Source organism: Xenopus laevis, chromosome 8L, assembly GCF_017654675.1.
Source record: "Xenopus laevis strain J_2021 chromosome 8L, Xenopus_laevis_v10.1, whole genome shotgun sequence".
Taxonomy (NCBI): Eukaryota; Metazoa; Chordata; class Amphibia; order Anura; family Pipidae; genus Xenopus; species Xenopus laevis.
This window is the reverse complement of record NC_054385.1, coordinates 49,565,685-49,592,163: the sequence shown is the minus strand read 5'-3', so window position 1 is coordinate 49,592,163 and position 26,479 is coordinate 49,565,685. Positions and strand designations below refer to the sequence as shown.

General features: G+C 40.2%; 1 protein-coding gene across 1 annotated transcript in view; it reads right to left on the bottom strand.

The window, feature by feature from the left end:
* mamld1.L (mastermind like domain containing 1 L homeolog) overlaps window positions 1-18,494 on the bottom strand; it is a 133,112-nt gene extending 114,618 nt beyond the window's left edge. The window contains 1 exon segment of the mRNA NM_001092523.1: window positions 18,273-18,494. Within this exon segment, the coding sequence (NP_001085992.1) occupies window positions 18,273-18,326 (54 nt within the window). The 5' untranslated portion in view covers window positions 18,327-18,494.
* Between the last annotated feature and the right edge of the window lie 7,985 nt (window positions 18,495-26,479).

Here is a 26,479-nt window from a genome sequence, read left to right as displayed (position 1 = left end):
AAACTGTATTTCTACATCTAACATATGGGCTTCATTATATCCCAACTGGTGTGTCACAGTAACACTCACACACTGACCATTCTCCAATAACTAGAAATGACTATACGCAGGAAAATACACAATCCACCTGCCTGAAAGCTTACAAAGTCAGATACAGTGAAATACCACGACCAAGACCTTTGCCTTTTCTTATAACCTAAAGATTGTATGTAGTCCCATGACATACAAATTCAGTCAGTTTTTATCATAGACCATTTAGGAAGTGTAAGGGGCTGCCCTGATCCCAATTTTCTCAAAATCAAGACAAGATCAGTGCAATTTCCCACCCACAAAGGACACATTCCTCAGGGTAAGGTTGTGCAGTAATTCAGACCAAGGCCTAGATCAGTCAGAGGATGGCCACTGAATTGCTAGTGTTACACAGGTGACATTTATTGTATGCCAATAAATGTGATAAATACGCTTCTCATGGGGCAAGGCAAATACCTACGGTAAACCTTTACAGTTGAAAAAGAACTGAATGTCAATGTCAAGCTCTTACCTACTGCCCTGTCCTGTTCTAGTTATCAGCATAGATCCATCCAGCTGACACTATCAAAAATGTATGTTTCTCTATGGTGTAAAGGCTTGGCCTTCAGGATAAACTAATATCAATAAAACATGGGCAGTTCTACATAATGTGCCCGAGTTGAGTGGGGGAAGACTTTCAGTTGTTCTCTCAGGTTACAAGGCATTTTATATGACCGTGGACATTGTACATTTGTTCTTTTAACAATTATAGCTTTACATGTACTACCTATATTACCCAAATTACATTTTGTTTCAAACCTGCATTTCTCAATATTTGCAGGGCACTCAGGGATGATTGCTATTCTGCAACATTATGATACAATTAAAATACACACATACATAAAAGCCCTAAACTACCATATTAAGACGTTTCCTCTGATCATAATCTGTAAACAAATAAGAATGAAGTTAATGGCATTGAATAAGCGAATGATAAAACATCTGCCAGCCTTAGTGCATTGGCTTGGAACACAGACACACGTCTCAGTGATTACTTTCCTGATTTGTATTATATTTAATGGCTATGAATCAATTTGCCAGCCCAGCTGAAAGCACAGGGGTTAGTAAACCCCTTGGACACCAGCTTGCCCTCTTTGATGCCCAGGGGTTATTGAAATCAAGCTGCCAAGCAGACCCAGAGCACTAATTCAGCTATAATCATGTTAAGGGTATGTTATAATAGATACATTTGATTATGCTGTGTTTACCCTTCTTACAAGCTCCCTGGAATTTCAGATGTAAGCTCCACTGAGTATACACTGCCAAGGTCAAATTAATGTACAATATGTGTTTTAATTACAGGCTGTACAATGAAACCCTATCCGCTAAATGAATGGTAAGAGTTCACTGAATAAGGATCTGTTTTGTAAGGCTGTCCCTTTGGGTGAAGGAAATCTGAAGATGCATCAAACTGCTGCAGCTGATACCACGGAGCTTAATAGAATGACACAGAGTGGGAAGCAGAAGAAAAAAAAAGCATAATGCAGTTTACAGCTTCCCCGCTGAATTAATCCATATCTGCTCTAAGGAACAAATAAAAGGCTCATAGTCTGTCTGCCACTGTAGAAATTCTGACGTAGTTGTCCTCTGGCAAAGATGCGGTTAGGTTTCATGAAGAAAAGAAGAAAGGAAAAAGGGTATGGTGCTAAAAATAAAACAAACACTTTGTGGGCACTGCTAAAAGATTAGCCAGATCAAATAACAGACATTTAATCTTTAACTTTAAAGGGACAATGAAGTTTTAGAAAAGTTGCTCCTCTAGAATATAGAGCTGGCCATGCATTTAAATGTCTGCTTGTTTGGAGAGGTTGTCAAATGAGTGGATCTTTCACCAATATGCCTACCTTGAGGTGGGCTATATCAAACTGATACAATCATTTGGCCCTCTGGCCAAGGATTGGATCATTATTGGATCTATGCAGCCAGTCAGGATGAGGACCAAAGCAATACATACAGTAGATGAGCTCTCCAATCCAGTAATAAAATCATATCTGCTCTATAGATATATGGATCATTTTTTGCCAGATATTGGTTGGGCAGGGCTATTGGCTAGTACCATAGACAGACCATCTCGGCCTGTTTTTTGCTATTTGCTTGTGTATGGCCACCAACAGGCTTGTTTTATAGAATAGTGCGATTGTAAAGGATCACCTACTGATTCTCAGTTCATAGATGAAAGTTCCTAATCATAAGGCTCTAATGGTAGCACAGTAGGTGGAATTACTAATAATATAAATGAGTTTTGCCCAATCAGGTGGCAGACATGCAATCAGGACCAAAGAAGACTGTGGCCCTGGCACAGAGGAAAGGCTGTGGCCCTCATCTCACAGGGGTTTATATAAAAAAGGCTGTCAATCCTGTAGCCCTCCAGCTGTTATTTAACTTGCAACTTAGAACATGGCACCACTGGTAAATGATGTTTAGCAACCCCTGGAGAGCAGGAGGAGAGACATTCCTCATGCATATACTAAACATATAGAAAAACAGCTATACCACATTATATGTCCCTTGAATTTGTAAGTGCCATTGATAAAAATAACATTTTCTACCCTTAAATCATTCCTAAATGTCTTTTAAGGAAAGTAAAGTGGTGTGGCCAATATACAGGCCAAGTTCAATACAACCTTCATTGTTACAATAATGTCATACCCAGTTCTTTACAATTACTATATATTTAGAACCTAATGCAATTACTTAACAAATTACAAATTCCTGTCAATTTTTGAATTGACCTTAAAGGACCAGTAAAGCCCAAAAGAAAATGTAATATTATGACTTGGAAGCCTCTTTTTTCTTTCCTGTACAATCTTGTCATTAAACTAGAAGCCCGTGTGTTTATTGCATTTTGTTATCAGCTCTGCGGTGGTCAGCCATATTTTATCTGTTATCTACACAAAACCCCACGCCGCCTACTGCCTTTAGTGCAACTTTGACTAATACATATCAAAGCCCTACCAGAAAAACTACAGGTATTTCAAATCACACTTGTAGCTGAATTACAACAGTGCACATCATATGTAAATGCTTTTAGGACACACTCATTTCATGTTGTCCCTTTAATATGACCATTTGGCAGCTGATATACCTGAGTAGTGAAGTTATCAACACAGATCTCAATTTCATAGACAGAGAGATGCTAGAGGAAAGGATGATTGGCAGCAATCAGTCGTCTCCATTCATTCGGTGGCTGCTAACAACCAGTGGTTCTGCTGCCAAGCTATCAAGTCATTTGGAGCAAAATGTAGGCAGACGGTTCTGCAGGGTTTTCTGGCATAGATTGGCTTGTGCTAATTCAATAGCCACTCAGACATATAGGCACAGCCATGTGTAATTTATTCTTTTACACATGTGTTCCTTGGCTTTAGATGCTGACCTTCGCTCTTTTTAGAGAAAGTACTACAGAGGGTTTTGATCTTTGTAGGCATCAGCAAATGTGCCATTTTTAATAACCTGGAGATAATGGCTTCTGTTGTTTTATTGAGTTTGACTGCATAGTCAAAACATTTAATTCCTTTAATCACCATAGTAAAACAAAAATCACAACAAAACATTCAATGGCCGGATACGGTTACTGGCACACACACATGATGTGGATGAAGTGATAAGCTCATTGGGTCACCTAATGACCCTTAACTGTAATTTATGGTGATGGGGCCTAGTCAAAGATCTGTTTCAAAACACAATGCTGATTGGTTGTTATTGGCAACTGCATCTGTGCAATTTAGCACCTATGTTCTTAAATCAGGCTCCTGTGCCTCTCCCTCTTTTGAAGTTGCAGCTTAACGACAACTAAAGGCTGCAGCCATCATATATTAATTGTTACTGACAGCATCTTTCTTCACTATGCACACTATCCTAAGGCTGGGGCATGTTCCCAGTTAAACCTAAATTTGAAGGGCGCTATGTTTCTTGACTTTCTTTTTGCAAAATAAATATGGTCACATGAACAGGTGATAATTGCCTGCATGTACCATAACTTTTTCTATACAAAACGCCTTTCAGATAGCTCTAGCTCAGGACTCATTTACTAACAATGCGCAAATTTGCACCTCTGTAGTAACCCACGGCAACCAATCACATTTTTCCTTTCATTATTCTTGCCGCAGCCAACTGAACAAAGCTAATTGGTGACTGGTTGCTATAGCGTACTGCCCAGTGTTATCAAATGAGACTGAATTCTGTATGTTTAATCAATAAATTGCCACACCAAAACAGCACTGGTCTAATTTGGAATCCAATTATAAAAAAAAACCATGAAATACATATGCCATAATCCACAGATATAGGAAAGCACTGGCTGGAAACTTTTACTCGCATGCTTTACGTTTCAGTCTCTCCTTTTCAGCTGAAAATGTTCCGTGATAGAGATAAAAGGAAATTTAGGGGGGGGGGAAACAACTTACAGTTGACTGGTGCTACCTAGGATACCCCTCAATGCTATATTATTAAGAGAGGTGTATGATGGGAATTGGTTTATTGTGCTGATCCATAGTAACCAACTCCTGTTCGTCTATCATTTATCTCCTGAGCCAGTGACATATGGGCCTGTCTATTCACACTCTCAGCATTTTGTCTGCTCCAACAAACACTCTCTGCCTTTTCTGCTTGGATAAGGAGATTTTTTAGTTACATCCATTATGTGTGTATCAACATTTATGGCAGCAAGATAATTGCCAAAGAGCTCAGGGGAATAAAAGCTCCTTCTTTATAACATAAGCCCTCTGAAAAAAAAAATCTATATTAATATGAATTACTCCAAAATCCAGCTTTAGTTTTGCTATGTCATGTCTGTGATATGAACATCTTAATACAATGAAGATATCATAGTAAGTTAGAATCTGGATATGTCTTTAAATAATGTCAGAACAGTCATACTGTGTGCAAAAGATGAAAGGCAATTTACTTTATGTGGGTTATATGTGTATTCCAGTGCACAAGCATTGGTTTACTCCTAAGGACTTATTATGGCACACTACTGTTTATACTAAAATACATGTCAAATATGAAGAGTTTAAGGAATTCAATAATGACTTGTGCCAACCAGTGCTGCAATGGCTTATTCATTTATGGGTTATCTGCAATGAAATCCCAGTGCTCTTTCTGCCATCCACCACTACCTACTATATCATATGGAAACAGTGTAACAGGTGTTCCAGTAGACATAAAATCACCAGGAAGGAGGCAAATGATAAGCACACAGGATGCTGGTGAGGTAGTGTGTTTGTATACATGCAAAGGGGAAGATATTCTGCTGTAGGCCTTGGAAACCAGTGATTTAGTTCAACAACAGCTTAATGCCTCAGGATTTCCATTCATGGTCCATTTCCTTATTATTTGCACCAGCATTTTCTTTAGTGCAAAGTATTATAGGGAACTTTTATATATAGGAATAAAAGACACAACCGGTGACATTCTAGCCATTGCAGAATAACCAGCTCTTGCAGGAATTCTTGGAATTGTAGCCCAAATGCTTAACGTCATCTATAGCTGAGCTTTTACAACATCAATCCTCCTATGATCCACTTTACAATAAAACCTTTGGAATGTTGGTGTGTGACTCAACCTACAATTATCTTAGTATGAATTAAAAAACAAAATTGCTCTTCCGGTCATCTAAGAATAGCGCATGCATTGTTATCACATATATTTACTTCTCTTTTGCACTCTATTAGGCATTTGTTGAACCATAAGGGGAATAACATTGAAGGCAGGGTTTATTGAGCTCCTTCTCAGATACCTCCAGTTTATTATGAGAATTACTTATTTGATCTAAAAACTGGTTTTAACTTAATTATGCACCTCATTTAACTTACTGTTGGGAGAAATAAGCAGTTCTGCTTTTAGGACTGTTAAAGAGAATGGGTATTGCTCTAACTGATATCCAACCTTGTCAAAATTATGTATCACGAGGGTGGTTGGTTTGATCATAGTATATTCTGTATGTTGTTTAAGGACAATATTTGCATAATTCTGACTACTGTGTAGATCTGTACGGCTGACTGGCAGAGGGAAAAAAAAGTCTCAAGCTAAATGCCAGCATTATTGACCACCCTGATGTGCTGGGAAAAAACTCTGAGCTACTAGACATTTATTTTATGATTCCGTGTTTGTTTTCCACTCTCAGCAACAGGCTGTTTCCTGGTTGAGCTTAAAACTCAGTGACGTCCCAGTTTCAACCCACACAACACATCTTTGTCACTCTGAACGTCAGCAGCAGGAAAACATGAGCATTCAAGTTTACTAAAGCCTTCATAGCCTGGAATATCCTTGTCTCTGTCTGTCTGCCTCCCATTCTGTATGAACTGATTGATTCTCAGGCTGAGCAGTGCCCAGTGGGGTGCAGGCTCCACTCAGAATAAAAGTTTTCCAAGACCCTGCAAGCCAATGACATGAACAGATTTATGCAACAATTACATATTTAGGGGGAAAAAGTAAAAGTTTTACATAGAGTTTCATGTTCAATAAAAAAAAAATAGAATCAGATCTGTCTTTATGGGGTTTAAATAAGGGTGGTTGCCCAGGAATCTCCAAAAATAGAGGATCCCTACAGGTTCTGCATGTTAGCAACAAATAGGGATGCATAAGTTTGACTGTGCATAACAGCTTGAAACTATTTTTTCTCCAATAAATAGCAATAAACAATTTAAGCCACATCTCATTATAAATGGTGTATATTTTAGGTTTAAGGTATCAAGGACCATTCCACTGTGTTTTTTTCCAGAAGACTTTTCCCTCTTGCCAGGAAGTCTGCATCTGACCATCAGCTGTGACCTCGGCTGTGTCATTTAATATTCCTGTGCCCCAGGCACCAAAAGTTTAAGAATGAGAGAACAACCTTATGCGGCCAAAAAACTCTATGGAAAATAAATGATTAGATGTTCTGAAATATTATATAAATGTATGAACAAAGGTACATTCAGATATTGCTGGAAAAAAAAAAAAAAAAAAAAATTATATATATATATATATATATATATATATATATATATATATATATATATATATATACCCAAAAGCTGATTAATTAGGTACTTATCCATAAAAAAATATCTATTACCTCCAATGCATTTGCTGCATATGAACTGGAAAAAAACCCACAAATGGCCAAAGCATAACGTAGTTTGAGCACCACTGGATGTATGCAACCTATAAATTAGAATTTTTCAAATATTACGTTTTCAAGATAAGGGGTCCTATTTACCTAAGGCAGGAAAACAATTGAAAAATATATCCATTGTGCTTCCAACTTGTAAACAAATAAAAGATATCCTGAGACCATATATGCATGTTTGGTGTTTGGTGGAGATGGTCGTTTAGTTGATCAGACAGGTTAGAAGAATTCTGTTGGTAAACAATATCTTTGCATGTATTGCCTATCTGATGATATCAATGGGTGACTGTCACTAGTATTAGTCGGAAATAACTTGACTGCTGTCATGACCAGAACAAAGTCTGATTTGTTCTTTTACTACTGTATTTAATCTGAATGGTAAGTAGTAGCTCGGAAGATTGCGCTGTATATTCATTCGTACGATATGAGCCTAGAATCTGCATGTATACGGCCAGTTTAAAGGAATGGTAACACCCAAAAATCAAAGTGTTTTAAAGTGATTTACATATAATATACAGTTAGCATGCAGTGGTAAAAACAGTGTGTTTGCTTCAGAAAGACTACTATAAAAAAAAGCTGCTGTGTAGCCATGGGAGCAGCCATTCATGCTGGAAAAAAGGAGGAAAGGCACAGGTTACATAGCACATAACAGATAAACCCTGTCCAATACAATGGAGTTTTATCAGCTATCTACTATGTAACCTGTGCTCTCCTCAAATGGCTGCCCCCCATGCTACACAGTTAGTTTTACAAACTATAGTTGGGTTTCTGAAGCAAACATGCAACAGTACATTATATTTTTACTTTGATACACTTTCAGTTTTCGGTGTTACTGTTCCTTTAAGTGATACACGACAAGATGTGAATATGCTTTTAACTATGTATCTAACATACTTTTAACCTTTGTTTCCTCTCCTCCCTTGATGCAACAGACATGTAACATGATACAAGATCACAGAGTAACCCGAGTGCTTTAAAGATTCTGTAGTGGTGATTACCAGATTTTTGATGCTTTAAAATGAAAGGTCAAATTAGCCATAGGTATAAGGGCAACTACTTCAAAAGTATTCCTTTTAGTTCAGCAGTGTCCCATCTGCTACTTGACTGCATCAAATAGGAAAGTAACACTTTTAGGGTTAGTCCACGCGAGGAGATTGCCTCACGAGGAAACTTTGGGCAACTTCGGAAAACGAAGTGCCGCGTGTGCTTTAGCGCAGGCGACTTTTCATCATAGCGCATGGGAAGACACACGGAGGCAGTTCTGGGAGATTGTCGCCCAGAAGAAGAGGCGTTTAGTCGCCAGATGACTAAATCTCCCCGAATCTCCTCATGTGGACTAACCCTTAGGGTTGGAGCAGAAGAGTAGATTCGGGGAGATTTAGTCGCCTGGCGACTAATCGCCTCTTCTGCGTGGCGACAATCTCCCCGAACTGCCTTCCGTGTGCTTGAATGAAGAATCGCCTGCGCTAATACACTCGCGGCACTTCGATTTCCTCGTGAGCCAACTTCAGAAATCTAAGCGCCATGAGTGCATTAGCGCAGGCGATTCTTCATTCAAGCATACGGAAGGCAGTTCGGGGAGATTGTCGCCAGGCGACTAAATCTCCCCAAATCTGCTTGTCTGCCCCAACCCTTATATGAAGCTGAGAAGGTTAAGATTTGCCTTAGTCAAATAGCAAACAATATCAGAGCTAAAGAATTCCCAGAAAGAAAAACCCATGCACAATGGCCTGGCCTGCTGAGCACATTCATTTACATAGAAGAGCTGTAATATTGTTATTTAAGAGATTTGGGATAGAGTCTGTCAGTAGTTGTTCTTAAGAATATTATGACATAAAGAATAACCCTACTAATAGATTAAACAAAGACAGAGGTTAAGGATTCCGTTTGGCAGTTCACACAATTTCCAGCCAAGCACCGAAAAAGTTAAATAAGCAGCAAAATACAAGGCCATGCCTCCCCCCACCGAAATACACAGCAAATTATATACTGCATGGAAAATCAGCGGATCTGAAGAGAAGATGTCTCCTTGTTCAAGCAAAAAGCTGATTAGCTGTTCTTGCTGGCAGAATCCAGCTGGTCAGTCCAGCAAGTTCAAGGCCATTCCGACTCCCCTCTTATGAAAGCACCATATGTTAAATCTCTCATATCAGCAGCTTTGGGTTTCAATAATCTTCCTACAGAAAGAATGGTTGGTGATGCGAAAGAAATAGAAAATACGTGTGGAGATTGAAGGGCAACATTTTTAAACAAAGCTATTCGAGCTCTAGAATAGGTTTCTAAGCAATTAAAGTAACAGTGCCAGCTGGCTGCTATTTGGAGTTTTCTGTGTTCAGAAGGGTGGTTTGTGGTAGTTGTGGTTCATTAAAAACATCTAAGCTTTCTAAATGCATGCAAGCTCCATATATCCATCCTTGTGTAGAACCCTCAGAATTCATCTACAACTCAAGCTCTAAGAGCTCCTCAAGATTGGGTGTACCTTACACTTTCTACTTTCTATACATATCTTTTTATGCAACAGAGTTGGAAATGGGCATGGGCTGATGATCTGGCTGCTGCCACAGCAGACTGGCACTTTTTCTTGTGCCCATTGGAGTTAGTTTGGGACCTAGTGTACTTGAATTAATAGGGTGTACTTAAATCTCAGTCCGAGAATCTAAAAAAGCCCCAATTTGATTAGATTAACTGCATGTTCTTACTGTGACTCCTTTCACACTCTAAAGGTGGCCATAGACGCAAAAATCTGCTCCCCCAAAATGCCATTAAACAAGCATAGCTATATCAGGGGTATGGCCGAACGATCCGATTACGATGTGCCATGGGCTCCATGGGCCATGGGCTCCGGCGGGATCGGTCGGGTCAAAATCAAACCTGACCGATCGACCAAACAACCGATCTCCGCCGGACGAAAGATGTCGGCACACGCCACACACGATCCAAAAATAGTACGAATCCTCGATTCGTACGATAGGATCTGTGTGTCTATGGCCACCTTAAGAGATAAATAGGAATGGGGTCACTTAAAGGGGAACTATTGTGAAAATGAAAATTAAATATAAGCTTCCTCTGCATTGTTTTTGAAATAATCAAGTTTATATTCACTAGTCCTCTCTCAGCATACTGAAATAAGAAACTTTCTAAATACAATCAATTAAAAATTCTCTCTAAGGGCTCTTACTCACGCGTGTTTTTACCTGCGCTCCCCTGTGTTCCGTTTTTCGGCGTTCAGCCGCAGGGGAGGCATGGGGCTGTACTCACACAGGTGCATGTAGGCGCCGAACGCAGGAAAAATGCAGCATGTTGCGTCTCAACCTGCGTTCGGCGCCTACATGCGCCTGTGTGAGTACAGCCCCATTTGAAATAATGAAATGCGTCTATTCCTGCGCTCCCCTGCGGCTGAACGCCGAAAAACGGAACACAGGGGAGCGCAGGTAAAAACACGCGTGAGTAAGAGCCCTTAGAGAGGGGCTGAACGCCGAAAAACGGAAAAAACGCGCGTGAGTAAGAGCCCTAATACATCTTCTAGGCAAAAGGAGTTCCCCCTATAAGATATATTGGATCATTCATCTGACACCCAACTCCTGAATGAAGACAGAATGTGGAGAAACAGATGCTGAGAGAGGAATAGTGAAGATTAACTTGATTATTTCAGAAATGGTACAGAATTTTTAATTGATTGTATTTAGCAAGTTTCTTATTTCAGTATGCTGTAGCTAATATTAAATTTTCATTTTTGCAATAGTTCCCCTTTAAAAGTAATCAAGCTGAAAAAACAGAATCAAACAATATAGTTACTGGGAAAAGCCCCTTAGGCTCACTTCAAAGTGAAATATTCTTTGTTTATAGATACAATGTATACTCTATTTATCCTTCAATAAAATTAATAAAGCTGCCAAAACTCAGCTCAAAAAGTCAAATTTGACCACAAATGCTCTTCTATATATTTACACTTGCTCTGTATACAGTAACCAGAGGTAAAACATAAGGCACATATTATTGCCTTTTGAAGAATAATGAGTTGATGTAGAATTTGTAGCTTTACTCATTTGAATATTTGTGTTTATTTGTATTAGTGGGAGCAGTTGTAATCAATTATACACTGAAACAGTGCCTCTGGTGGCCATTATATTTAAAGTGATGAGGAATTTCTTTGGCATGTGAGTACCTTTGTTTTCACTAAGCCCAACAAATCATGCATTGTACGGTTGTCTTACAAAGTCAGACAAAGCTCACTAGTGTGCATTATGTCTGAAACGAAATCATTTAAATCATTTAAAATAAGGTTACACATCCACCGTTTCAGCTGCACAAGAAATAAAACTGGTTTGTTGGGCAGCAGGAAAAAGGCCAGCCCAGCATGACTAGCACATAATGTCATATTCAATAGCTGAGTCTCAGGAATGAGACTGGCAGCAAATGACTCATTAACATAAGTGAATTTTGCAAGTAGCACACATGGACGGCTCAAATCTTTCTATGGATGAATCTGCATTCAACCTTAAAAAAAAAAAAGTAGGAAACATTTGCATTTAACAAAGCACAGTCATTTCCCTGCGACTGTACGTTTAACAAGTTTTATAGGTTTAACGTGTTCAGCACTGATTTATTTGGGTTAGTAAAGCAACATGTATCAGCAACTCCCCTACAGAAGAGCAGTGTTATGAAACAGATTTTCCATGAAAGGGACACAAAGTAGTATGTCACTCCAAAAGAAAACTAGCAGGAACAAGGGATTTTATGCTACAGTCTCTATAATTCTATTTAGAAATGTGACTGTATCCTGGGAGACAGAGATTGTGGCTTTTATAGGGTTCTTATCCTATACAGAGGAATGTCACCTTAAAATGAACTTCTAGTAAAATGAGGACATAGTAGTCTAAGGCAATTTTCAGTTGGAATTTTTAAATTATTTACATTTTGTTTGTCCTTTTCAGGCATGGAATTTTAACAGCTATCTGGCTTCATTGCCCTAACAACCAAGCAGCCATAAGGAAGTCAAAATGAAATATAAGTACAACAGGACCAGGGGGAAAAAAAGCAATAAAAAAAAAAAATAACAGGTTAAACAAATGAAGCAATTGTGGCTTAGATTGCTGGGGTAAGAAACCCTAACAACCAGATAGCATTTTCAGTTGTTGGAAGAAGCCGAATAGATTGACTAATAATTCAAAACCATACAAAGTTTTCTGGGAAATGTTGTTTATCTGTAAGAGAAACAATAAGGAGAAAAAATTCCTGGTGTTTTCTTTCACCGAGTATCTTTCCTTGGAAAAATACTGAACAAAACACTACATGCGCCATTGGCATGACACACATACTTGTAAATGTTACTCATATCAAGCAATCTGTATTATAGGTTGTGCGTTCCGCTGAACTCTTCTTCCTTGTTGCTAAAGGTCAGCAACAGACAATTTAAATTCACATTTAATCCAGCTTGTAAGGCTCTACCCCCTGTAAACTCATAAATGTGTGTACCCAGATACCCGCACAGTGCACACTTGTACTTTCACATTTCCATGAAATCTATGAGCTTCAGAGGATAAAGGCGTGTGCAAGCACTTCTTGTTACTGAAGCATGCCCGTCTGTTTTTAGACTTTCAGGAACCCTTCCTTGCAACTACACTGAACAAGGGAGGGAAAGGACACATGGGCCGTCATTCTGGACAACTGCCCCCCTCCTCCTCTGCAAATGCCCAATTTTCTCATGCAAATCCAGATTCTTAGCTGGTGCCTTGACTAATGCAGACACGGGAGGAGGGCAGAATTATGGGAAGGAATCTCGAAAGACTTCTCCAGTGTCATGGAAACAAAGGAGATCGCAGCTTACATTTTAAAACAGAACATATACAAACATAAGAGATCATCCAGGAGGGGGCTGACGACAATAATCTGTCTTTATTTCTCTTTTTAATGCAATAACACAGGCATCTGTAACACCTTCCATGCTTAGCATTTAACCCTTATCTAGCATTTGCTACCTATAACAAATACAGGGAAAAGCCAGAAAAGTTGCTCTCATTAAAACTTAGCTTTGGCTCCTTACAAACAGAAACCATTTTTCTGCCACTGCACTCGGGAAGCAGAAAACATGCTTTCCTTTATTTCCTTGTCTTTGGAACACAGCAACATACCACTGTTATCCTCGCTTTATAACACAGTAGTTGTGGTTTACCCAAAGGGTTTTGTCATTTAATTAACATAACCTTGCAGATAATTTAACAAAACAAACACAACCCTTATCAATAAGTACAGCACAAGTACACTATTTCATAGAAGCCAATCAGATTTCAAGCGTAGAAGACTAACTAAAGCCAAATGCTCCAACTTAAGTGAATAATAGATGGTTTACATGTTAATGGATAATTTTTTGTTTTATCTCAAGCAACTCCTATGTGTAATATGTTATATGTCCCATGCAAACAATATATTTAAGGACTGTATATAACTGTATAAGAGAAAAAGGACCATTGTTATCAATAGCAGAATGCAAGTGAGTGTTGTACATCTTCCCCCATACAACAGCTCTGTGCCATTTAAGATAGAAACCAGATGTACTGGCTCTACTGAATATATAGTATTTTAACCAATTTTCTGCTTTTATTTAAGTCACAAACTCAAGACACCTCACTAAAACACATGGGATGCAATGTAAAGGGAAATTACCTCCAGCTGGCTGCAATGCCATAAAGTGTCAGGGGTCTGGGACAGGGGTACCCAAAAAGTAGTCCTTGAGCTGGAGATGGAACACTTGTCTAGTCTAGAGGGATGGTTTCACATATGTAAATGTTACAATTCCTGCAACAAATCACCTCAATAGTAACAACACTGGTGCCTAAACATTTAAATAACTTTCATACTTTGCATTAGGTCTGAGGACATGCCTTTCTACATATCCTCCCACTCATGACACAATGTTTCTGGAAGACCTGTTCCTGCCTCAGATTGGGCAACATACCGGTAAGGTTGATTTGCTCTAAAGTCCTAAAAGCAATGTGTGTTAGCTAGAAATGAGAGGTATCCCAAATGCACTGTACTTTATTAACCATTACACATCCTGAAATACAAGTCAGGTGTTGTTTAAACTATGTCGCAGGACACCATAGGATATTATAGAGGAAAAAAACTACTTCCAAATGAAAACATTTTTTTTAAAAAAAGTAGAATGTCACTGAACGTCATGTTAGTATGGTGGAATATATGTGTATTCAGAAATATATCTAATAAGAATAAAGGTAAAATCAACAAGAAATATGTTGTGCAAACTAACATTTTCCCCTGAAAAGCTACAGCTTGCTTTTTTTGTATTCATTTTTACATTTATCTCATGGTTCCTTTAAGATGGTAGTTCCAATGCTCTGTTTTCACAGAGACTAGAAGTTTTTAGTTTAAGCCTAATATATACCATATTTTCCACCTGATTTATGTGATTTTCAAAAAAACATTGTCGGTACAGATGGCTGACCTAAAGCAAACCTGTAAATACATGATGGTATGTTAGCATTAATCCAAGATGGTGGAAAAACAATCCCATTGGATTTTTTTTAAAAGACAGGTACCTCCATATAACAAAACAACCTTATGGGGCCCATAAGCAATGGAGATATTATATCCAATATCACAGGCTCTGGACTGTTTTACTGATGTTATTCAAGAGAAGAAATACACTTCTCTGTACTGAAACTGACATGACCTTAGGTTTCCACACATGCTTTGGCCTTGAAGAATCTTGGTAACCCTCTCCTATTCATTCCAATCTAGTGTCCATATGTTCTAAAAAAAAAACAGACCCCCTTCAACTTAAATATTATTCTCTTTAAATCTGTCACTCTGTATGTGTGATTTAGAGAAGCGAAAACACACACAGATAAGTGGCAAACCTCACATAAACCATGTGTTCTCTCCTATACGCGGCACCGTTATGTGCCAATGAGAGCTGATTAAATATTTGCAATCATAAAATGGCCATGGAAGAAAATTAGAGCTGTTTCCAAGCCTGTGATCAGGTAGTGAAACTTCAGCCAAACCACCAATAATACAAAGGTCGGACGTAATAGCTAACATTATGGCCACATGCAATAAGTTTGCCAATATTTCCAAGTAAAAGCCAGTTACAAGCACACACACAAAAAGGTTTCTGTAACACGGTGTCAGGAGGTGTCAAAAAAAAAAAAACCCAATCTATTTTTTCCATGACCGCCAGCCTATTTTCCATGGGAGTGCAAATAAGCATTGACTTTGCTTTCCAGATACAGACAAGAGGGATTAGCTGCAGGATGCCACACTGACAAAAGCCAAGGCTCTGATCCAAGGGCCTGGCACCGCTAGGATGCAGAGTGGGAGAGGCCAGTCAGCTCTCTCTTTTACCCATAAAACTTACTTGGCCCCTCACAGCAAAACTCAGGGGATTATTGGTTTAGCAAATGCAGCTTGGTCACTGGCAGCATACAATTTCAAAGGATAACTGAAAATAATATCATGTTTCATTCCTCTAATTAATTCTGCAAGAAAATAATCAAGAGGATTAAGCTATCAAGCATATAAAGCAAATGCCTATTTATAGGCCTTTGTCACATACACGGGTGCCCTGCAGGGTTCTAATAAAACTTATGTTTTGGGACAAGATGATAAACATGTCTGCCAATGCCACTACATTGCATTCCTCCCCAATACAGTGAATGAAAAAAAAAATAAAACCACTGAACTTTAATGGAGGACTCGCTAGCTATTCACACTGTCCCCTCTAACTGAAGGAGTTAAATATTGGCTGACAGTCATGGATTCTATACCCTTCCTGCTGCTACTAAACTACACAAGGCTTAGTGAACTCTGAGCATTGTAGTTCAGCAGCACTCTGAGGGCTACAGGTTGCACATACATCCATAAATAATGTTAGAGCTTAGGCACTGCAGCATTCTCTGCTAGTGACACACCTTTTGCCAATTAATGAGACTTATTCAGGGCTTATTTTTTATACAGAAAGAGGACATAATGGAAACTCTTTGCCAGTTCTATATCATAAACTGCTGCAACACGTTCCTAATATCTTCACAAATGTGCTGACTTCTATAAAATAGCCACTAAGCCTTAAGGGATCATTAATTCAGCCCTAAAATTACTAGGCAAAATTCAGCAATCACCTGAGCTTTAAAACAAGGATGGGGTTAACAGCACAGTGGGTGTGGCTTAAGTGTTAAAAAAAATGACAGGGGCTAGTCTGCCACAATGTCTGGGAGCCTTTGAGGGTATTTTCCTAGCAATGACATCTATATAATCTTGCACTGCAATATGCTGCAGAAATGAAATGGTGTCACATGACCGTAACATTCGAATGCCAGATAGCAAAAGACAACAAACGGAAGAAAATTTAGGGCAGAAAACTGAAAATGTTTAAAAAAAAATCAACATTTGCAAAATTCTAAGACAAGTCACCACAATGATTATAGAGTCATCCTAGAGAGTTCTGTACAAAGTCACCCTCTGCTGGCCGGGGATTTTTAGAGCAGAGCTGGTAACACAAACCAAACCCCATCCTCAGCTTTGCCACTCAGGGGACAAGATAGACCTGCCAGGCAGGTGTCGTTTTACAAGAGGCTTGGGAGGAAAATTCTCACATCTTCAAACCAAGAGGTGATAATAGTCCATCAATGATATACAAACATGAAAGACATGCGCCCACATTATCGCCCATTAAAGGACGGAACCATTTGTTTGCTATTCTGTAGCAGTTATAGGGTATGGAATTCCAGCTGTCACAACCTCACATTTCCTGTAGATGCGACACTAACGAATATCACTCACAACAATACAGTATTTGAGAAACCATATTGTAATCATCAATCAGCCACTGCTAATATTGACTCTCTAATGACCCCTGGCTTCCACGAATCAGCTACAGTTAATGCAATTACAGAATTCCTCCACCAATAGGTTATTATCGCTCAGCGATGGTGAAAGAATCATTGGGTGTCTAAGCAAATCCTTCGAGAGCGCAGCATATTATCCAAGTACAAAGAAAAATACATGCTTAACCCCTAGTCTGCCCTGGGCTCAGCAATGGATGCTGGAGGCTTGTTCGGCAGAGAGGGGGTTAAAGACAGCCTGCACTATACCCCTGTTAAAAGCCCCAAATCATTAGGATAAAGCAGACCTTTTTTTTTCTGACCGCCTCTGTTTACACAGGGATATTACAGCTTTCAACCCAGAGTTTATTGGCAGGTTTTAATCCTATTAGTCCCTGTGCAGTCAGCATTAATCTAAAATAAATCAGACAGCATCTACTTTCAGTGGACCTGGCTGCAAATAGGACACATTGTTCGCTAAAAGAGCACACAACTGGCTGACACTGGGAGCTTCTGTCCTTGCTCAGTACAACATACATATTTTATGTTCTTCAAGGCTACCCTCTGATTGTAAGACCATGTTCCCAGCAGCCCCATATTTTTTCACACTCACAAATACACTTAACACAGTGGCGGGTTTATGCGGGTGGGATTATAGCTATATCCCCCCCCCCCCTCTAAACCCCACCAAAGCCATAAACAACACAGGTCTGTTGCAATCATCACAAGTACACTTGGCCTCGTGTCATTTTCAACCGGCAGACGGCGCTGTGTAGCTGCTGGATTTGCTACAGTTAATAGGCCAGTTCTTTGTAGGCTGGTCCAGGGCAGGCAGGATAATGTATGAGACTATTATTGACCATGGGTGATTTCATGCAAGTACAGTGCAGCAATGATTCCCCTATGGATGTATCTTATCCATATGTTATTATAAAGTTACTAAAGTGCCTATATAATAAGGAAGTTGTAGGATGGCACAAAGTATTATTAGAAGCCCCCCCTCCATTGTATGAAATGAGATGCCCCCTTTATTACATGGCATGACAGCACTTCTCATGTGCCTATTAGTTTGGGGGGATACAATCATGCTGCTTTCTCCTGCAGCTTTTAATTGTTTGGAGGTTTAAATGTTTGAAGTCCCACCAGCCTATCTTTATTCTCCTGCAATGAGCTGCTGGCTTAAGATAAGGAGAGTCGTGTCCAGCAGCAGCGACAGTCGCAGCACTGCGTTAAAACCCCCCGCTTTTACTTACTGGTAAATAGGGCTCCATACGTGGTGCTTCTATGCGCTGGGAAACCAGCAGCATTTTGGACTGGAGATCCACCAGATATTTACATCCACTTTGGTGTACTGGTAAAAACCCAGCCAAAAAAATTCAAAAAACAATGTAACAAAGTCAAGGAGAAAAAAACAAAACAAAAGAACAGGACAATACGAATAAGTGGCGAATGTATTCTCCTTTCAGACTCCAGACAAAATCATCCCAGGGAAGCAGTTGGCTAATGATTCACCCAGCGCTTGTCTCAGACTGCACTCACTACATTTCCAGCAGCAGAAGCAGCAGCAGCCCCACAGTTCCTTACTTCAAGGAGGAGTCTGTGGGGTTTAAATTACTGATAGGACATTTACAACTGCTGTGTCACCAAGGGAGGAGGAGACGGCGGCTACTCGCTCGCTCTTAAAGGGGAAACACGCAGTGACTTACACGGAAATTAGGGACTCGCAGTCTCATGGGGGAAAGCAGGACGGGTGGGGACTAGGGAGGATTCAGTCTGGCAAATGAATATTAATAACCTGGTTTTCCAGCTACCAGCCTCATTGACACTTGCACTGAATTAAACAGGTTAAAGCCTGACTAATTCCCACAGACACTTTGTCACTGCAAGCAGAGCTTTCAATCAGTTTTCTGACTGGAAAAAAAAAAGGGAACTGTAAGCCAAAGCCAAGCTGGAAAGGTTATTAAAATATGTCATCTATCCATCTTCTACATGTCATCATCAATTATTATGATTGTCAATGACACCTATTTATAAAGGACTAGCATATCCTGTAGCAAATGACACAGAAGGGTGTATACTCGAAACGTAAACATTATACACAAGTACTGATCAATACAGGAAGTAGAGAGGCCCTGCTCAGCAGAGCTTACATTCAGTCTTTGGTCTAATTCATCATCTATGCATCTAAGGAAAATTATTCAGGTTTGTATGTTAAGGTGGCCATACACAGAGAGATCCGCTCATTTGGCGATGTCCCCAAACGAGCGGATCTCTCCCCGATATGCCCACCTATTAACGATCGGATCCTAACAAATTGACAGGATTTTTAGTCTCACCCCATTGAGAAGGCCAGATCTCGATCGGGGAAGCCCGTCGGGGGCCCCATACACGGGCCAATAAACTGCCGACTCGGTCTGTCGGCTGCTTTTATCGGCCCGTGTATGGCCACCTTAACTCATTAAAATGGGACTAAAGTCACTTCAGAGTTCGGCAGGTCTGGACTGGGAGTCAAAATAGGCCCTGGCATTTCAAGTACACTAGCACTCCCCTACCAGCCCACTCCACAGTGATTATGGCAATTTACAGCAGCCACTCTGGCATTTGCCAGAATTTACAGATTGCCAGTCCGAGCCTGGAGTTCTGTGAACTGTATGAAATTATGAGGCAGCACTTTTAATAGTTGGCTTTAGAGGCGCTGGCACACATGGCAATTTGCTCAGGGTCGCCTTCAGGGGGTACAACTGTACCGGGCCCAGTCCTGAAGGGGGGCCGGCTGTGCTGCAGTTTTTGAAATAGCGGGGCCCACCTTGGCTGCACCCATGATTTCTAATGGAGGCCCCTGAATTTGCTGCCCACAGCAAATTTGCCCTAACACAGGTGAAAAATCTCCTGAAAATGCCTTCCCATGATGAAATTTTCGGATTGCTGTACGTTAAATACGTTACTTGTGACAATCCGACTTAAGATGGCCATAGATTCAAAGAGACTATCATACGAAATGAAGGTTTATACAATTTTCAGACCATGTGTGGAGTGTCCCAGCATTTTTCATACCATGGTGATCGGTCGTTCAGTCTATAGGACTGGTTAAAAGATTTATATTGTCTACCGATAAGATCTCTGCATGTATTGCCTACCAGACGAGATACAATTGTTTAAGATGCGTCCAGGGGTAGAGGTTTTGTAGTTTACCTAGGGGGACAGTGGTGCGCTCAGCAGTGGCTGGCGGAATGGGTGCAATTTGGAATAGTGAGGAATCTGTGTTTCCTGGAACTGTTTCCTATACTGCTGGCGCCATATTTGTGGGGCTTGGTTCTGGCAAACAGTTGAGTGGTCTTTCATTCAGATAATTTGGGTGTGATGCAGGCAATCCTGGAACTGTTTCCTATACTGCTGGCGCCATATTTGTGGGGCTCGGTTCTGGCAAACAGTTGAGTGGTCTTTCATTCAGATAATTTGGGTGTGATGCAGGCAATCAATTGGCAGTTGGCCACCTCTGCGGAGGTGGTGAGACTATTAAGAGCTTTGGTATTGCAGATTGATCTGCAGATCAATTTGAGTTTTCGGGTGGTACACGTCCAAGGCAAGCTGAATGTCATCGCTGATACATGCTGATCTTGCTTCCAGTGGGAACATATTTGGCAGGTGACACTAGGAGCGAATCGGGCTGGGACACCCATGCTTGCTGGTCTGTGGCAGCTAGAGACAGGAGACTTGGTAGGCTGGTGAGGTGTCAGTGTCAGAGGCCACATGGGCGGCATATTGGAGAGTTTGGGAGTGGTCAGGTGGGCTGTTTTCCTCAGAGAACAGGGTGGATGCATTACTCTGGTGGGTTTTTTGAAGGTGGAGAGGGGACTGGCAGCCTTGGTGTTCCTTTTCAAACTTCAAGGTTGGGAAGATTACACTAAGGCTTTTGAAGTCAGGCAGATCCTCACCTCAGAGGTTTTAGAAAAGGAGGAGCGTTAGTGAAGGACACCAGGAGGCCAATTTCAGTGGAAATTTTGCATGGGCTCCAAGAAGGGGCAGAGTGGATTGGTAAGTTTCCTTATGAGATACGGCTGTTTCAGGCAGCCTTTACATTGGCTTTTTTCGGTGCTTTCCGAGTAGCACTCTTGAGGATTAGTGGTACAGCATAAGGACTTGGAGTCAGAGTACATTTGTCAGAGGCGGGGATGGATATCTTCAATCTGGATCTGGTGGATTTGATTGAATGGGCCCTGTTGTTAGTGTGTGTGAAGGGGGGGGGGGGTAAGCACTTGCTTATATCAACTTACCTGTCCTTTAGGCTGCCTCCTCCCTCTTTGTTGCTTTGGGGGGTGAAACTGACAGTTTGAAAACTGTAGTTCCCAAACTAGAGATTTACTCCTTCACAGTGACATGTCATTGTAACCTCACAGGAATATTCTAATGCTACTAAAATAACAGAACATTTCTGAGAAGTTCGGCTGTTCCATGACCTCAGAATATTTTCAGTCTGATTCTGAATCTGTGGTTGCCAGGGAACTATTAATCTCCCAATGATCAAACATTGTATAATGGCTGTGGCAATACTTAATCAATAGCTCTTGGGAAAAGTGTTGTCCAATCTGTCATCACGACTACTTGCTGAAAAACCTACTTGAAATTTGATTTGTAATATTGCAGACCGCATGTCTGCTGATCGGGCTGGCTGTACCCACAGAATCACAGGACAGATTTCTTGTGAGCAGCTTCGCAGGCGGGTCTAACTCTAACTCATATAGGGCCACAACACCAAGGAGGGCCACACAGAATCTAACCAAGACTAAGCACCCTGTAAGTTAGAAATGTTACTATATGTTATGAACTGAACATTTTTGTACACATTTTAAACTATAAGCTACATTTATCTTTGAAAGCCTTAACATTTAGATATTTTAATGCAACTACAGGTATAGAATTCCTTATTCGGAAACCCATTATCCAAAAAGCTCTAAATTACAGGAAGGACATACTGTAGTAAGCAAATAATTCTAATTCATAAAAATTATTTTATTTATCTCTGTAATAATTAAACAGTACCTTGTACTTGATGATAACTAAGCTGCATGAATCCATATTGGTGGCCAAACGATCATATTTGGTTTATGTAATGCTTAATGGAACAGTAACACCAAAAAATCAAAGAAATTAAAATATAATGCACTGGTAAAACTGGTGTGTTTGATTCAGAAACTCTACTATGGTTTATATAAACCAGCTACTAGTTAGCCATGGGGGCAGCCATTCAAATCTCAAAAAGGAGAAAAGTCACAGGATACACAGCAGATAACAGATAAGCTCTGTACTAGTATACAAAAGTATTCTTCAGAACTTATCTGTTATCTACTGTATGTCCTGTGACTGAATGGCTGCCCCCAGGGTCGGACTGGGAGGCATGGGGCCCACCGGGGCTACTGCCCCAGGGCCCCCTCCAGCCGCCACTGCCGCTCCGGAGTGCTGCAGGGGGCTAGTGCGCATGCGCGCGGCGCCGCGTTTGTGCGCATGCGCAGACATTCTATTCTACCGCGACCCCAAGCAAAGTGGGGTCGCGCCGCCCCACTAAGAGCCCGGGGCCCACCGGCCCAGTCCGACACTGGCTGCAGAAATTCTGTCATACACATCCTTTGATTGGGTATTGGCATAGGTACAGGAGGCAGGCAAGGGTGCGCTGATGGCGAAGGTAGACATTGGGGTGGCATTCTGGCTGCTGCCTATCCATCCAGACTGCCACCATCTGTTGGGCTGTGCCTTTGAAGGGAGGATCTATGTGGACCTCTGCCTCCCTATAGGTTGTTCAATTTCCTGTGCTTACTTTGAGTGGTTCAGTAGCTTTTTGGAGTGGGTGATTAGGCAATGGACTGGCTTGAGTAGGTTAGTGCCTGGATGATTTTCTGTGCAGTCCAGCAGCCTCCGAGGAGTGTGTTTTTGTGTTGGAAGTTGGAAGTGTCAGACTCAATTGGGGGGGGGGGGACTTGGAGGTGTGGACACAGTGTGGACACAGTTTCTATGAGAATTCAGTGGAAAGGTCCGTTTAAAGGGTACTGAAGTTTTCTGTGATGAGATACAATTGTTTATGATGCATACACGGGTGGAGGTTTTGTAGTTTACCTAGTGGGACAGTGGTGCGCACAGCAGTGGCTGGCGCAATGGGTTCAATCTGGAATAGTGAGGAATCTGTGTTTCCTGGAACTGTTTCCTATACTGGTGGTGGCATACTTGTGGGGCCCAGTTCTGGCAAATAGACGAGTGGTCTTTCATTCAGATAATTTGGGTGTGATGCAGGCAATCAATTGGCAGTCGGCTACCTCCCCAGGTGTGGTGAGACTATTAAGAGCTTTGGTATTGCTCTGTCTGCAGATCAATTTGAGACTTCCCCTCTATCTCTTTGTTGCTTTGTGGGGGAAACTGACATTTTGAAAACTGAGATTTACTCCTTCAGAGTGACATGTCATTGTAATCTCACAGAAATATTCTAATTCTACTAAAATAACAGGACATTTCTGAGAAGTTTGGCTGTTCCATGACCACATAATATTTCCAGTCTGATTCTGAATCTGTGGTTGCAGAGAACTATTAATCTCTCAATGATCAAACATTGTAAAATGGCTGTGGCAATACTTAATCAATAGCTTTTGGGAAAAGTGTTGTCCAATCTGTCGTCAAGACTACTTGCTGAAAAACCTACTTGAAAGTTTTACCAGTGCAGAGCAACAGTACATTACATTGTCATGCCTTTGAAACACTTACATTTTTTGGTTCTTTAAATGATTTTCAGCAGACTTAGGGTATGGGGATCCAAATTACAGAAAGATCACTTATATCCCCTTATGTACTTAGACTACCAGTGGCTGCATCTTCTAGATTAGCTTACATATGAACTTACTACTCTAGTTTACCTGCTTGTCGAAATCAGCAATAAATAAATAGCTAAGAGACCTGCTTGTATCTACTTTGTTATTCCAGGGCACCCATCAACACACAACCTGCATTTTTCTCTGCTACCCTGGCAGCAACAGCTTAACCTGTGACCCAACCTGCAACCCACTGCCTCCCCTAAAAAACACAAGTAACCTCATCTTAAACACATAAAACATGACCCACAGTTCTCTGACCCATTGCAGGACACTCAAATATGTTATTCCTAATTGCCCTTAATTTATGACACGCCAGGTTATTCCATGTTTGACAAAGATTATTTGTCATTCTCTGCACCAAGTGATCTTAAAATCGCATTTACCTACAAGTAATTAGGGTCAATTTATTTAGGCATAATGGGCAAGTGTGTTTTTGGTGTGTGGGATGGAAGCCATGCAGAGAAAATGCAACTCCAAATATTCCTGACTGCAACCCAGCACAGCAGTTTAACATCACTAACCACAGCTCTACATAGCACCCTTGTGTTTAGCATGATAAATGCAAATGAACAGAGAGAGCAGGGGGAGTTTTCTATTCATGCAGATTGCTATGAGCTCATATTCAAAAATCTTTAAAGTAATAGGGAAATGTGGTTATGTTTTAGAAGTGAAAAGATTTCCATTTAGCTTTCTATAGCATCCTAATGATAAAGAGAGAGAGAGATTTTAGGTATTTATGTGGTCATAGAGAATGACAAATTATCTCAGGATGAGACCTCCTATCATATTTTTGCTCCATGTGGCTGTAGGGACTTTAAACTGAACAACTAAAAGAGTATAAGGCTTAGGCTACAATTACTTCTGAAATGGAAAGTAGATTCAACTACTTCTGGAATGGACAGTAATCCCTCTGAACAACCCTCCCCCCATTAGTTAGATCAATATAAACTTATTAGAAAGTCTGGTTAAATGGGTGTACTTGGCCTTTAAACATAAAGTCTCACTGGTTGTGACTACAATGTTTGCCATTGGCATTTCTATCAGAACCCAAAACAAACACTTTTATTTATTTAAGTTATTTGTTTAGAGCCTTTTCCTGCTAGTTCTCACCATTGTTTACACTACATAGAGGAGCAATCAAACTCGATTTGTTGGAACATTACATTTCATAATTGTTAAAATGCTTGTCGTTGCTTTATTGGGAGAGCAGTACTGAGTCAAAGGGTAAGTATCCAGTTTCAAACAGAAACTTTAGAACTACAGTTTCATGAATTTACATGGTACAGATCACAAATATTTTTTTTCTGTCATTTGAATGCCTGGCAGCAGCAGAACAATGGAGATCACCTTGTGAACCCATCAGTGTGTCTGTTTGGTGCCTGACAGGGTAGCAAAATAAGGCTACTGCTGCTGATATTGTCTGTCCAGCTTTCAAATGTCCTCACTCTGTAGCCAAATTTTAGCCCCTATGTTTGCTATCTGAATGGCAGACGCATGAGTGCAAGCATACACCAGGAGGAACAAAAACTACAGTTGTACAATTTGCTACTCAAACTACTTTTTACTACATCAGACTTGTGTTACTACTCTGTAAGCATGGAGCCCCCATAATATTACATTTAAAAGTAACTAATAGTTGACTGTTCATTTACTTGAATTTCTAATGTGTTTAACTAATCCAATGCAGTGGATTTATTGAGGCATATTTATTAAAGGTGAACTGGCAATTTATTAGTGAACTATGGTGAATAAAACTTGCTTCTTCTCTCCGTGAACATGATTTTCTGGCAACACGTGGCACATTCTGACACTTTGGCATGAATTTTATAAAAGTTTATAAAAATTGTCTATAACTCATCGCGCATTAATGCTGAAAATGTTCTTGTGCCAAATTTGATGTTCCTCCCATGTTTACTAAGTGCAATGTGACAATTATGTTTTGCGATTAATACCTTTATTTCTTGGGTTGTGTGTCTTGTGCCGCCCATTTAGGCCAACTGCATAATCTGCTATAAATCTTGCACATTTTTTTTGGCGTCGCTGCAAATGACCACACTAATGAACAGTTTATATGAAATAGTATCTATTACCAATTCATGAATGTGTTATATAAATGTAATTGTGGTTAATGAATTATTATCAGTAATCAATTATTTTCACATCGTATTATTATCAATACATTCACTTCTAATACATGATTAAAATCAACAAAAGCAGACATCGCATTTCTTCTACAATTCAACTTCTGGCATTTCACCACATCTCTGGGTGGCCATAGAAATTGCTGGCAATCTTGTAATATGGCGATAATTCTGGCTCTAACCTTTAGCTAACCTTGCCAAACAGCATATGTAGCATGACTGTGATTATAGGCGGTAACATCTATGTACGCTAAAAAAGCTGCAAAGACAGTTTAGTAAACTAGTTCTGGGGTTTTTGATGCAGTTTTTCAGGCACAAGTTATTATTACCATCTACCACACTTTTCTGGTAAATATTCAAAAATCTATTAAACTGCCGTTTGTAGGGAAGGGCAGGCTTATTTTCAAGCTGCAAAACTATTTTCTTTAAAAATAAATAGCTAAATTCCCTGCAAATTAGAATGAA